The sequence below is a fragment of the Mustela lutreola genome, chromosome 9 (genome assembly GCF_030435805.1).
Source record: "Mustela lutreola isolate mMusLut2 chromosome 9, mMusLut2.pri, whole genome shotgun sequence".
NCBI classification, from domain to species: Eukaryota; Metazoa; Chordata; class Mammalia; order Carnivora; family Mustelidae; genus Mustela; species Mustela lutreola.
The window spans coordinates 4,516,786-4,532,203 of NC_081298.1; the positions used below are offsets into that span (position 1 = coordinate 4,516,786).

Sequence of the window (15,418 nt, forward strand, 5' to 3'; positions counted from 1 at the left end):
TCTCTGTCAAATAAATAAATAAATAAATAAATAAATAAATAAAATCAATCTTAAAAAAAAAAAAAAAAAGAAGAAAAAAAGATAGAGTTTCCTATTTATCACTTCTAGCAGTTCTTATTCTTCCTGTGGATTTGAGTGACTGCCTGGTGGTGCTTCCCTTAGGCTTGAAAAACTTCCTGGGGCTGCTGCTGCACCCTCTCAGCTTTTGTTCCTCCAAAAAGGTCATTCCTTGGACTTGGTATTTGAAAGCCAATTCTGGCAGATTGACATCTTTATGCTTTCAAGCACTTTCACGAGGCTCGTGTCCCACTGTTTCGGGGCCTGCGCCCGCCATCTCTGCGAGAGGCTGGAGACCACGTGCCCTGCTGTTGCCTGTGCAGGGTGTCTGCTCTCTCTGTTGCTTTCAGTTTTCCTCTTTGGCTCTGGATTCCAGCGATCTGTGTGCTTTCCTTTGTACTTAAGAGATTGGTTAGAACTTCTCGGATTTGTAAAGCGATCGGTTTTACCATATTTGGGAAATTTTCTGAAGTACCTTTTTTTTTTTTTTAAAGATTTTATTTATTTATTTGACAGAGAGAGATCACAAGTAGGCAGAGAGGCAGGCAGAGAGAGAGAGAGGAGGAAGCAGGCTCCCCGCTGAGCAGAGGGCCTGATGTGGGGCTCGATCCCAGGACCTTGAGATCATGACCTGAGCCTAAGGCAGCGGCTTAACCCACTGAGCCACCCAGGCGCCCCTGAAGTATCTTTTTGTTTCCCCTCTCTCTTCACAACTTCCGGGCCTCTACTCACACACATCAGGTTGAGGGATGTGTCCCCTCGGTGCTGAGACCCTTCACGATCCCCACTCTTCATTCCCCCAGCTGGCTGGTCTGTTCTGCCAGACACACAAGGGGCTTCCCGTTGTGGGCCCCGGGGTCTTCAGCTTTAGCATTTCAATTTGTTCCACCGTTAGTTTCCCTTCTGTGTGAGGGTCCCCATGTGTAGTGAAGTTGGTAAGACTACTTCTCTTTGAAGTCTGTGAGTGTATTTAAACTATCTGGCTTCTATGATCTTCTCTGAAGTGTTCAAACCTGGACAATCACCCTGAGGTTGGCTTTATGCATGGTGAGGGTCGGCCTGCTTGGGTCTGCTTGTCCTTCTGGGGCATGGTCTCTCCCGGTAAAGCCTGGCCCTCCCGAAGTTTCAGGGGAAGCCCCAAGCTGTCTCTCCGCTCGGTGTTGCTGCTGCTCTAGCGGTTTTTCTTCAGTTGGGGTCCTCGATGTCTCCCCTATACACCTGCAGTGGGGAGTCAAGCGAAGGCCAGAGGGCATTTATAAGCAGATTTTGGAGTTTCCTTCCCTGCTGGATCCATCTCTCCTGGGACTTCCCCACAGCAACTCTAGCAGCATCGAACTCTGCCCTCAAATACCATAAGCTAAAAACCAGGGCTTTCTGAGTCCTAGCTGTGCTGTGTAGCAGAGACGAGAGCACACCCTCTGGGGACAAAGCTACACGAACCCGAGCCTCCCCCACTCTACTACATCTGGTGCTGCCTTTGGAGAGTTGTTTTTGATGTTCTGTCCAGAGTTTGTGTATAAGTGTTCTCTCCGGAAGGGTTGGTCCCTTACAAGCCACCCAGCCCTTACGGACACTGAAACTCTTTCCATGATCTTTTGACGTAAAGAAAAAAAAGTGGCAGCTTAAAACACAGACTCAAAGGATGTGAGCACATCTCTGCTCCAACGGATCAAGGTTGGCAAAACCCTTTCTGGGAAGGGCCACGTAGTAAGTATTTTAGACTTTGTGGGTCATGTGATCTCTGTCACAACTATTCAACTCTACTGCGGAAGAGTCAACGTTTCTCCAGACAGTGCGTAAACAAACGAGTGTGGCTGTGTTCTAACAAAACTTTATAAAAGCAGGAGCAGGCCGCATTTGGCCAATAGTACGAAGCGTCAATCCCAGCTCAGAAGATACTCAGCTACCACATGTTTTCCTGATTTCATTGAAAAAAAATTTTAAAATGATTTTATGTAATTATTTTTGCTAGAGAGAGAGACAGAGAGCGAGCGAGCGAGCGAGCGAGCGTGTGCAAATGAGTGGCAGGCACAGGGAGAGGGAGCAGCAGACCCCCACTGTGTGGGGAGCCTGATGCAGGGCTCAGTCCCAGGACCCTGGGATCATGACCTGAGCCGAAGGCAGACGCCTAATCAACTGAGCCACCCAGGCGCCCCATTTTCCTGATTTTCAACAGGAGCACAATTCCTTGTTCACTCCACAATAACTGAGTTTGTGCCTCCTGGTGCTCTGACCTCTGCAGGTGATCATCAGGAAAGAACACGTGAAGATTCATGTGCCTCTGAGGGCTGGATGCAGTTATCTAGTTGATTGGAGTTGTTAAGCTTTCTTGGGCAAGTATCTGAAATGTTCTTGCTCCATTTATGGTTTATCTATGGTATCTGTGGTGCTCATCTGTGCTTGGTGATGGGTCTTGTCTCCATGCGACTATGGGAGTCCTTGTTGGTGAAGGATGATTGGGGAATGAATGAATTTATTTAGGATAGCAAATAGGGACAGAAAGATCCAACAAAGGCACTCTCTTGAGAAAATAAATTGAAATTATCCGAACAAGTTGCATTTCATCTGATGCTAGGAAAAAATATTAGGTTTATTACTGCAACCTGGAGGTACTTTTCTGAATGAACACTGAATCAAAGTTGATTGAGGACCTGACTGTGATTCTTCTGATGAAACTATACGCTAGCACAATACGATGTCTATCTTTCATTTCATGCTTGACTCTCCTATCTGATCACAAAAAGGGAATTTTTACAAAAATATCCGAGGACTCCATCAGTTTTTCCTAGGCTGCTTAACTCTTTGGCCCACAAATCATTATCTTCTGAAATACTCGTATCATCATCCTGATCAGTATTTTCCCCTTCGTTTAACAAGACTGCTACCACAGGTGCGCTTTGCATGACACTTGTGAAGTTCTCCAAAATCACTTTCATTGACTTAATGAAATCAATCTGCAAATCAATCGCAACTGGACCATCAGAAAGACAATCCACCTGCCAAAACCACAGGCAGCAACCCACGTGAGAGTCCGACGGGGAGGATGTTTGAACCGTCATCTCTTCAGAAAGGATTCTCATTTTATGATGCTTCTTGCTTCCACGATGAGTCTTACTACTGTAGGGAACAATACATACGCACATACCAGAAATTTATAATTGGAGGCATGCAATACTCACGTGGCAAGAGTAGAGGATCTGTCCTTCTTTATCTGGGCAAAAGTAGGGCTGGCAATCAACGGACAGAAATCCACGGACATCAATACTGTGTGCCAAGGGCTGAGAGCACAGGCATGAATACAGTCCCTGCCCACAAGGAGCTCACAGTCTATCAGAAGACAGACAAGTAAGGATAGGGGAGACAATCCCATGCGTGGGGGCAGTCAAAGACTGCGTAGGACACAAGGAAATCCTCTCAAGTGTTCCTTCACTGACCGGCTTGCCCGGGATCTGAGCATCAGTGCTCTGGCCAGGCAGTGGGAATACGGCAGTGGCAAGAGCTGGAGGCAGTGTCTCGGTCAATCAAGTTCAGCCGACAGATCATCTGATTACAGCTTGTAATGAGGGTCCTGAGGAAAATGAATGGGAGGCAGTGATGGAGAATGCACTGGGGCCCCGCTTAGGGCTGAGGGGGGTGGTGGTTCGGGAAAACTCTGAGGGTGTGTCACTGAGACTGCGACTAAAAGCCTGGGAAGGGGCCAGCTGGCCACGCTCTGTGCAGAGGGAGGAGAGTTCCAGGAGAAGAAACAACGTACGCGAGCGCTCGAGTGGCAAAGACCTTGGGGTCTCGGAGGCACTGAATGGAGGCCGGCGGGCGGGAACTCGGAGGGCGGGAGGGAGGACGAGCTGGGAGGGCAAACGGAGGCGAGAAGGCAGAGCAGGCTGTGCGGGGCTCTGCAGGCCGCCCTCCGGGCCCCAGCCATTCTGAGCGCAGAAGTCACTGCAGGGTATCAAAGCAGGAAGACGAGAGCATTTGATTCCTGTTTTCAGAAGATCCTTCCAGGTCCTGCGAGGAGAAGTGATGCAGGTGGAAGGCTGGGAAGGGGGAAGGCGGGGACCAGTTCAAGGGCCACGGGACCTTCTGGGGAGTCCCGGGCGGCAGAGCGCAGAGGGCTGGCCGTGGAGGCAGAGAGAGGCGACCGGGATGACGCGCGAGAAGACACCGCTGGGAGGCGCGCCGAGAGAACAGGGTGCGCGGCAGACGAGGAGGGCGGACTCAGAGGTGACCTCCAGATGCAGATCTGAGCAGCGGGGGCAAATGGCAAAGCTGTGACTTGTCAGAACACAGCAGGGAGGGTTAGGAAAGGGCCCCCGGAGGTACCCCCGAGGCGCGTTTTGAAGGCTGTGTATACGTTTTCTCAGCTGACGTGGGAGGGAGAATATTCTGAACAGAAGAACAGGGCATGGCTGGGAGCGTGAGGCCCTCCAGCAGGTTGGAGGACTACAAGCAGTCTGGTCCAAAAGGATAAACTGGCGGGAACTGAAAATGGGTCCAGCCGAGTCCGGTCTTCAAGGCCTTGCCCAGCAGCGTCAACTGGCAGTCGGCGGTGTCTGGGATGAGGCTCCCGGCGTGTCCGACCATGTGTGGTTAGCTGTCAGACGTTCCGCTTCACTTCAGCCCTGTGATCTGGCCAGCCTGCACGCGCACTCCTGCCTTGTAACCCCTGGCTGGAGTGGCTGCTCCCCAGCAGGGGCTCCTCTCCCGACACTCTCTGCAGCTCAGGCTTCCCCTGGGCAGCCCTCCTGACCCCTGCCTGTCTGCCTGCAGTTTCCCCAGGCCAGCCTGGCAGGTAGAGGTGAGGCAGGTTTGCATCTCAGAGCAACTACCCCTGGTGCAGAGTCAATGAGAAGTGGGGAAACAAGAGGCAGGCGAACCAGCTAATGCCAAAACTTACAAGAAGCCTGCTATTCCGGCAGCAGTAAGGGAGAGGCGTAGAGCCTTGTGTCATTCTTTATGTTCTCGAGCACAGAGATGCTCTGTAGCACCATGTACACTGCGGCAGGCTCTGACGCCGAGGGTCATGGAGCCGCTGTTATAGCATGGTTCTTTATGAGGAGGGTTTTGCTGTATCACTGAATATATAGGAGGGGGTAACTGAAACTTGGGATTCAAGGAAAGGTGCATGTATTACTGGTACGAAGAGCCACAGGCATTCTTGGCTAATGGGCCAGACAGCAAGACTGTGTCTATAGATATATTCACGGAGACTACGGGAAGCAATGCTTGTGACGGATGGAAGAGGGCTGGTTAGCAAAGGGTCTAGCTGTCCTAAACCCTCCGTTCTAGAGGCACAACACCAACAGAGTAGGAGTGCGGCCGGGAAATCAAGCAGGTGTGTCTCGGGTGAGTGAGCAGGTGCGGGGCATGGCATCCGGTATTCAAACAAACAAACAAAAACCCAGAAGAAACCAAACAGAGCAAACTTAAGACGTTCAATCTGTACAAATGTATGGTGTCTACATCTAGGACAACAGTAATGGCTTGTTTTGTCTTCCCCCATTTGTCTGTGATGATTCTTGTCAGATTTTATACCACACACAGTATCTATGCCGTCTTAGATAAGACCGTGATGACAGACTATTTCTCCTGATTACTTCTGGTATACTTTTAAGAGCTTACGGATAGCACTGTGCATCCATCAGATGTTCTGTTCTGATAGTACTGTTTGAAAACAAAATTAAACAGCAGCTGAATAATGGGGCGGCTGCCAGACGTACCTCGACAGGGAAAGCAGACGTCGGGCCCAGAGGGAAAACGAGGCAGCAGAAGTGTCTGTTCCCGGCCCTGCCTCCCCAGCCCTGGTCTGACGTGGACCGGCCTCAGCAGGTCCCACCTGCACAGGGAGGTCATGGCCCAGACCCCACCTCTGGTCCGGGCCCTTCCAGAAGCAGATAACCATCTGGGACAATTTTATCATCAGGCATTTATTAAGTACCTATCGCTCAGCTCTGTGCTAGCTCATTCATTTCACTTAAATCTCAAACTTTATATGCTGTAAAGTTCCCTCTTTAGCTTTTAAAAGGCAGCTATAAATGAGATGTGCTTAACTCTCCCTTTCTACCACTAATTCTTTTATATCTCTGCTAGAGGATGGAGCCCCAAATTACACACAATGCTCTGAGTGGGATTTTATCAGGCCTGTTAGTCAGCATTTACTTTAAGACACTAAAAAGTCTAAAATGCCCTCAGTGCTCATTATCACTTTTTCCATCAGTGGACTTTGTGGCTCTAATTGAAAAGAAAAAGGCTGGCCGACGCAAATGGAAATAAATGTGTCTCTGGTGCACGGCAGAGAACTGAGTAACGGGAGATGACAAGGACATGGACGGTTGGGTCGGAGCTTTAATGTGGGCCTCAGAAAAACACATAGTAAATTAAAGGGCGACTTACTCGTTCTTGTCCAGCTGTATCCCAGATTAGGAATTTATGTAGCTCATTTTGGTACTGGACAGTCTTGGTCATAAAAGATGCCCTACAAAGAGAGACCTAAATGATCAGAACAGAGTTATTGAAAGCACGATGCCGCAGCCCCAGTCGGACACGGCGCTCAGACTCAATGCCCAAACTCCCGCTCCGCCTTCGCCCCTCACTGTGGTCCTCTTGGCAGTGTTTAGGGGATGCTCAGAGGCCGGCTGCATATTCTGGGTCAAAATAAAGCTTTAGGCACATCCGCCCAGAAGAGGTCTTTGGTTTGTGATCGCCTAAGCTCCATTATCAAAAGAACCAAGAGATAATTTGGCAATCCAGACACCAGCCTCCCTTATAAAAAACGCAGAAGAGGTTATTTAAAGAGACGGTATCATGGGAAAACTTCTGGAAAAACCTGTGTGTCCGGGAAATGAGTGCACTAGTAAAACACACTGGGCCATTGGGGTTTGTCCACCCACAGTCCCAAACCACATGAATAGGAGGTAATGTAACACCAGAGTTCATAAAATTAAGAAGCCAAACCAGGAGCGGGAAGGTGGCCGGAGCGGCGATGCCCGCAGTGACCACTTCTGAGTCTCGAACCAGAACAGCTTCTCGGCTAACCTGCCAGGCCACATCAGCCCTTTGGGCCTGGAAGGATGGTATGCAGGTTACCCTGCTTACTCAGAAGGGCTGCTCTGCCCGCGGGTCTTTGAAGGTTCCTATCATTTGGAGGTCTTCTACTTTTTGGAGAACGTGTGAGGAGCCACAGGGGCCCAGAGCATGTGCCTGGAATGAAAGGACTCCTGGACACAGGTTCAAAGTCTCAGGGCTGGCTCGGCTCCAGTGCCGTCTTCCACCTCCGCCTTAGAGAGCTCCCTCTTGGGAAGTTCTCTGTCCTCCGGGCGCCTTGCAGAACCCGGAGGTGATTATGCCTTCTTCTGTACTCCCTAACGAGCCTTCGGGGGCCAAGGGCCGAGTTGTACTCTTGGAATCATACCCTAATCATCATAATCAGGACATGAACGCGATGGCTAGGCATTTTCAAATCTGCTGGATGTCTGAAGTATTTTTTGAGAGTCAACTAATTGTGCAAGTTCTTCAAGAAAGTGCAAACTGAAATCCATAGGATGACTTTCTGAAGAATCATTGAGCTTAGACAAGTATCAGAATCCTTAGCTGTAAAAACTTTAACTCTGATACAATGAATCCCCAGCAATATTTATATCAATTTATGGGTTAGCTAGCAGTCTCCGAAATGGTGACTATGATGAGGAAGGGAAAAAAGACTAGGAAGCAAGATCACATTTATTGGAGAGGTGCCATTTACTGGATATTTATTTACAGGAAATTTACCCCTTGGTATCCTTAGTAAAGTGCTTTCTGCATAGAAGGTGCTCGGTAAGTGGTTACTGTATCAAGAACTTTGGCGACCCACCAGGATTAAATCAGGATGTGCAACATGATTTCTCACTTAGGAAAGATCTAAGCATTCAAAAAGCCTTGTTTATTGTGAGGATTAAATGATATGATATATGCGGAAGTGCTCTGTAAATTGTAAAGCACTAAACCTATACAAGGTATTATTATTAGTATTTAAAGGCAGCTCCAGGAAATGTTTTAGTTTAGACTTTGCAATTAGTCGTAAAAGCTTACAACTCAACTCTCCATCAATTATGGCTGTGGTGTTACATTTAGGAGTGACAACAGGCGTCCAATAGAGGCCTGTTAACACAGCCAATGCATCCAACACAACCATTTTGGCTGCTCAAAGAGCAAGAGAAGAAACAGGCTTCAAGCAGACAAAAAGCTGAGAAAGATAAATGCAACAATTAAAAGGAAATGTTTCGGGGCGCCTGGGTGGCTCAGGGGGTTAAGCCACTGCCTTCGGCTCAGGTCATGATCTGAGAGTCCTGGGATGGAGTCCCACATCGGGCTCTCTGCTCAGCAGGGAGCCTGCTTCCCTCTCTCTCTCTCTACCTGCCTCTCCATCTACTTGTGATTTCTGTCAAATAAATAAAAAAAATTTGTTAAAAAAAAAAAAAAAAAAAGGAAATGTTTTATTTCAGGATCAGAATTCACTGAAGTTCAAGCTACCTGCCAACCATTTCTCCTTTAATGAACACATGGATTCATTACTCAGGAGAAAGACACACAAAATGGCAGCTGTAATGCAATGAAAGTATTTTAAAGATTAAAGCCAACCTTCTGTCTGACTGGAGACCAAGCTTCTAGCCTCCCTGGCATCGTCACTCTCAACACACCTCCATCTTGTCTACACTGAGTTCTGGTGAGCCCAAAGCTCTCTACTTGGGTCTTCTTGGGTCCAGAGCTGTTGGCTTCTTGTCTTTTATCCCAGCATCACTTGTCCACACTGCCAGTTCCTTAAGAATCTTGTCTGTCCTTCTGTCTTACCCACCCAGAAGGGACCCACGCACCTCTGTACCTGCTTCTCTTCTGGGGGTGGGGCAGCTGTCTAGCTGGAGGAAAGCCACAAAGCTGCGTGGACCAGTAGGAAGACTGTCCTTTTTAAGCTAGGCCACCTCTTCGGGCTCTCGCTCCACACAGCAATTACTCCTCATTCTTCCTATGACTTCTTGCCAGCCCCTTCCTACTTCCTACTACCCTCCTTCTCAGGGCAGCAGCCTTCTCATGGACAACAGAGATTATAAGCTCTCAGTCCCCCAACGTGTTTCCCAGTCAACCCTTCCAACTTGAGAATCAACACCCTGCTGTTCACACTGGCTGTGATTTCTGCTCTTCTGACTTTAGCGGAGTCAGAGAGGTCCTTTCCATCGTGCTGCCCGATCATGATCAGCATGTCCTGTTTGGGCCACCACAGTCAGCCAGGGTCTTCTGCTCCCAGTCTCAAATCTCTCCACCTGTGCCTCCTTCTGTCTTTACACTGATTGCTCCTTTGCCTGGAATGCCCTCCCCCCCCCCCCCCCCTGCTCACCTGTGGCTACATGCTCCTCATTCTTCTGGTCTGAGTTCAAAATGTCAATGATGGCAGAAGCCCGTGCAGTGCCCCCAAACCAGGCAGCTCCCCGCTCTGACTCCACTCTGCAAGTCACACACTGTCCTGTTTTGGCTTCAGGATGCCTACTATCGCACTGGTACTCGATGTCTGACTGGCTTATTTGCGTGTCTTAATTTACCTGTTTAAGCCAGGGAAAATGTAAGCTCCATGTAGGCAGGGATCTTGCTGTCCTTCCTCTGTAACTGGGGTATCTTCCTCATCTACCTTTTCCATGCTACCCTAGATTCCTGACAAAACATTTTACCATGCTCCCATTGACTACTCCACTTTTCCAGTACTTCAACAGTGCTCGGCATCTTGGCCAAGCACTGCATAAAGTGCTCGGGCATCTGAAACGCGGGCAGAGTTGAAATCACAGGAGACCCTCCCTCTCCACCTGCAGTCAGGTGAGCAGCCTCTTGGATGTGAGGGATGTGGTTCAACAAGTGGGGTGGGGGGCCTTCCTGTCCACTCCTGTCCAGGTACCAGCTCTAAGCTCTCTCCTAGTCAAAGGGCACAAGGCAACACTGGGCAGCCACTTCGAACCACCATGTCCCTCCATCACTCGCATCTCTGGAATTCTGTTCAGGAAGCACCTGTGGCACTTTATGGGCTCTCCTGGCTCATGTGCTGAGTCAGGAGCTCCTTCCCACCTGAGGCCCCAGCTACAGTGGCCATGGGAGATGACTGTACCTGCCTCACCTCCCCTGAGCCCTACGAATGCCTCTTTATTGCAACGGGATTCTCTGTTGACTTTTGAGAGCTTGAAATCTTGGCCTATCACACCTCTAAGAACTAATTCCTCCTTTTCAGTGTTTGCTTTGGTTAGTCTACATAGTGGTAACACCTGGCTTTGGGGCCCGACATAGGAGGGGGTGTGGCCCAGGGGACTGCTATGGGGGCGTGCGGCAGGTCTCCTGCAGGACTCACTGGGATGCATCCCTTCCCTAGATTCACATTTTTGTCTGTAAGGCCAGCACTTTTGACTTCAGCTGAACTATACAGACTCCGGATACTCTGTCACCATCTTATACTTAACTGTGGTGAAGGCAGGGCTTTCCCACACCCCCCAACAGTGGTTGTAAACTCCACATTCTCAAATCAGAACATTATGTCTGCTCTCCTCAGAACACAGGCTGGTCTGCCACTACTTTGTCCTTTGTTACTTGCATCCAGTTTTGTAGAACTGTCTGGTTCTTCATTTTATATTTGATCTACACTTGAACCTCAACCCCTGAGATAAATTCATAAATTGGACCCTAATCTTTGAGCAGGACTACTACAATTTGTCCCTCCCATCATCACTTGAGCTCCAGGATCGCTCCTTTAGCAGTCAAGTTAAATGATGCGGAGGGTATGATAACTTCAATATCTTGCTTTTTGAAAAACAGGCAATGGCTTCCTGCCATCCAAATGATACATTTTTATTTTCCAGCCTGCCATTTACTTGTCTGATAACCTTATTTTTCACTACTAAACCATCTCTCTTCACTCTGCTAGGCAGATCTTATTACCTCTTTAATCTAAAATCCCCACTAGCATTATTTCCTAAAGCTAGAATGCCTTTCATATACTTCTCCATTTTTCAGGACATTCTAAAAATATGACTTCCATGCACACCAAGTAGCCATGATCCTCGGTCAGACTACGTGTTCCCAATGAAAATACTTGCCACAAGGTGTTTTAAAAGTGTCTTTTCTTTAACTGTAGCAGACTTGGTGAGCTCTCTCGGAACACAGGTGTGCCCTGCCACAATATTCTAGCACCTCACTTGACTGCACATCTTTTCCTTGGAACGGAACAGGGGATGCTATCATCCCTACGATGCTACGTGGTGCCTTTTAAGGATGAACAACTCAACATATTTTAAAATTAACTTTTAGCCAACTCTAAATCTCATGCAAACAATGCTTGTATCTCTAGGTGATATAGAGAGACAGAAATGCCACTGGATGCACCAAGATTGAGACATAAGAAGACCACAAGTATGTGAAATCTGGTCATTCCTCTAGAGGACATACCCAGGGGTCTTCAGAAGAGTTTAGGACAGTGCCAGGAACTTGACAGGTGCTCAGGGAGAATTAAGTGGATTTCAGGGCACACGTGGCTTCCGTTAGAGTGGTTCAAAGAGCCACAAGTCTCTGAGTCTCCATAAATTCCATAAATTCCACATAAGCCATGTGGGCTCCACAGTCTCATCTATCTTTAACCCTTCCTTCAACCATGAGCATCTATCTCTTAAGGTAACCAGGTCTGAGGGTTCACGATCACGCCGCAGAGCGCTTCCTTCTCAGCAGTCACTGCACAGCAGCTGGTTTGTTCCACAGGTTCATGGTCACCCTAGGCAGATCCCTTAGGACCTTCTATGCTTTTGCCATTTTAACAACTTTTGAAAAAAATATTTAAAATCAAGGAAAACATTACTTTAAATGTAAAAATAACTAAACTTAACAGGCTAGCTCCCCCTTTCCTAAGTTTGTCAAGAATAACTTAGAGTAATATAAAAGCTTTCAGGTCGTAAGTAAAACCTACAACGATGAAGCCAGCTAGCTGCCCTGACAAAGTGTTCAATATTGTCAGTTTTTCTCATACTTTTACATGTATGACCCTTTCAGTCCTTACCGTGAGTCTCTTGGGTTGGGTTTGACTATTCATAGCCATTTTGCAGACAAGTCACGGTGGACACAAAGCCAGTGAGTGGCGCAGCTAGAACCCTTGGAGCGGCAGCACTGCGGGGCCATCTCCTCCGGGGCGGGGAACTCCCTTCTACTGCAGGGCAGGAATGGGGCTCACAAGCAACAGGAGTCTAACTCCGTCTGTGCCCCTGGACGCCTCACAGTAGGGGGACTGGTTGGTGAACAGACAATTAAAAAGCAGATACTCAGTGAGCTCCTGAAGGGTGGAAAGAACTGTGGGAGCACCGAGGGAAAGCCAAGTCCAAGTACCTAGGAAAGTGGTGACGCCGGGTGTGGGAGGCTGAATAATGTTCCTGCTCCAAAGAATGTCCACACCCCAACCCGAGAAGCTGTGATTATGTTACCTTCTAGGGCAAAGAGGACTTTGCAGATGTGTTTAAGTGAAGAATCTTGAGATGCGGTGGGGAAGATCCCGGATGACCCAGGTGGGCCCCGTGAAATCACGAGGGTCCTTCTAACAGGTGGAGAAGTTGGAGCCAGGGAAGAGGGTTGACATGAAGATGGAAGTTAAGACCAAAACAATGTGTCCTGAAGACAGATGAAGCCAAGGCAGCCGCTAGAAATGGAAAAAGGCAAGGGAACAGATTCTCTCCTCAGAGGTTCTGGAAGGAAGCAATTCTGCCAACACCTCAACCCTGAGCAAGCGAACTGGACTTCAGACTTCTGACTTCCAGAACAATAAACGATAAGCCTGTGTTCTTGTAAACCACTAAGTTTGCTGCAACTCGTTAGAGCAGCAACAAGACACTTAATACAGTAGGGAGGGCTTCGGGAAAGGAACCCAGAAGGAGGGAGTCTGCCTGGCTGATAGGGACAGGACCCAAGGGAGGAGGGGGTCACAGTCTGTAAAGAGAAACAGCAGGAACCGAAGCACAGAACTGTGAATGTACAAGGAGATTCCCGTGGCTCTCCACGGTTAGACTGGGCAGGCCAGGGCGGGGAGTGCAGTTCAGTAGCCACAGAAAAGGCTCTGGGCAGGGTGGTGACAGGCAGCGGGCGAAGGTCGGCAAGCCACTGCACTCAACACGGATGCACGACTGCTCTATGTGAGGCCCCGTTTCTTGCACGTTAGCAGCTCCCCAGGCCAGGGCTCCACCATCATTACCATTTCTGCCCTATATGAGTTCCATCTGTCTGTATTACTGTAAAAAAAAAAAAGGCTCTCGAATTTCTTAACTTTGCCTTGTCTAGACAACAATATACGTGAAATTAAAACCCCACCAGTTTCATGGACTACTTTTATTTTGCCTAACAGACAATAAAATACTCGATATAAATTTAAAACGTTCATCTGTGCAGCATCTCAAGTCATTCACAGATGGTCTTTTGGGAAAGGCAGCTACAAGTCAAGGGGAGCCACTGAAGGGAAAGAGATGGTGTTATCTCCTCTGTTGTAGAGGTGAATTCTAGAAGCAGGCAACAGACCTTTGGGGTGCCTCTGTCAGCTACCAGCCCCTTAACAAGCGACGGAGGAGTCAGCCGGCTCGATTTTTAAGGAGCTTGCACAGTGGAAGCGGATGTGGCTTTGTAGGCAAACCCCGGGAAACAGCACGAGTGAGAGCGCGGACGGACGGAGGGAAATGGGCAAACAAGGCAAACGAGGAAGGGAAGCAAATAGGGAAAGGAGATGGTCCCAGAGGAAGGGGGGGGCTCCACTCGGAGGCTGCCGCGCAAAAGCCACAGGGCTTTGACTGACAGGAGGGAGAGGGACAAGGGGAGGAGTCTGAAGCCGGCTTCTGTCAGCTCAGGCCACTGTATGTGCGATGAGCTATTTCAATCATTTCCAAATTGGATCTGTACTCATTCATTTTTTGAATAGGTAATATAGACTCTTATGCCTCATTACCCAAGATGTACAGAACAGGAGCACTCCAGAATGTCCCTTCCGCCCAGATCTTCAATTCCTCTCCCTGGAAACTAACCTCACCAGCTCCTCAGGTCTCATTTCAGAAATGCTCTAGGTTTACATGAGTGCAGGTACATACAGTGTCCCCTGGCCCCTTCTTTTATTTTTGACAGAGATAGTGGCATACAGTTCCTATCTCTGATTCTTTTCACTCTACCCTATACGTAGGAAATCATCCAACGAAATACACAAGGTTTTCTCAAGCTGGCTCCTTCCCTTTATTGTATCATACCGAGAGAGTGCACTATAAATAACACAGCCAGAGCCCTACTCACCAGCAGTGCTGTGGTGACTGGCCTTGTACAATTATTAACCTTGGGGTTTGCTACATATATGAGCTTATCTGAAGAATAAAGTCCATGACAGGGAATGAACCGCAGGGCCAGGGTGCGGGATGAGCATAGGGAGCAAGAGGGCAGGCTGTTCAGCCAGACCATCCAGACCACCCTGCTTTTGCGAAGAACTGTGCTTCACTGGGCAAGTCAACAGACCTCGCTCTGCCTCAGTTCTCTCATTTGGAAGCTAGGAATAACTTCAGTACCTATAACACAGGGCCTCAGAAATATTCAAAAAATTAACATATTTTACTAAAGTATAATTATCTTACAATAAAGTGCAGAGTATAGATTTTCAGTTCAATGAGTTTTGACAGTTCACAATCTCTTCTAACTATTGTCCTATGGCCCCAAACCAGACACAGAACGCTTCCATAACCCCATTTCCACTTCACACTTGTACCCATCCCAGGCAAACAATTTATAACTTCTCCTTCCCAGCTTAGTTTGGATTGTCCTTGGACTTCAACCCTCTATTGTGTCCTGGCTTTTATCATTTAACAATGCTTTTGAAATCAATCTATATTATTTGGTAGTTATTTCTTCTGTATGGTATTCCATTGTACACATATTTTACTCTGTCCATTCTCATGCTGAGGATTGTTTCCAGTTCTATTATAAATAAGACATATTGCATGAGTCTTTCCATAAGGATGGATTTTAATGTTTCTTGGATAAACACCTAAGAGGGCACACTAAGTCACAAGGCAGATGCATGTATAATTTATCTGAAAACAGAGAAGAGCCCTTCTAAGTAGCCACAGCACTTATGTTCCCATCAGAAACACATCCAATTCCAGTTGCACCACAGCCCCACTGACATTTTGGTTGTTATTCTTGAACTTCAGCCGTGCGTTAAGGACAAGGCCTGGATGTCCACTCTTACCACTACTATTCAACACTGTACTGGAGGGTCTAGCTGATACAAAAAGGAAACAAGGCACAAAAACGGTAAAAACTGCAAAACCGGGGCACCTGGGTAGCTCAGTGGGTTAAA

General features: G+C 48.0%; 1 protein-coding gene across 1 annotated transcript in view; it reads right to left on the minus strand.

The window, feature by feature from the left end:
- Positions 1-15,418, minus strand: part of RAB22A (RAB22A, member RAS oncogene family) — a 56,598-nt gene that overhangs the window by 17,100 nt on the left and 24,080 nt on the right. The window contains exon 3 of the mRNA XM_059134810.1: positions 6,448-6,529. Coding sequence (XP_058990793.1) covers positions 6,448-6,529 — 82 coding nt within the window. The remainder of the gene's footprint in view (positions 1-6,447; positions 6,530-15,418) is intronic.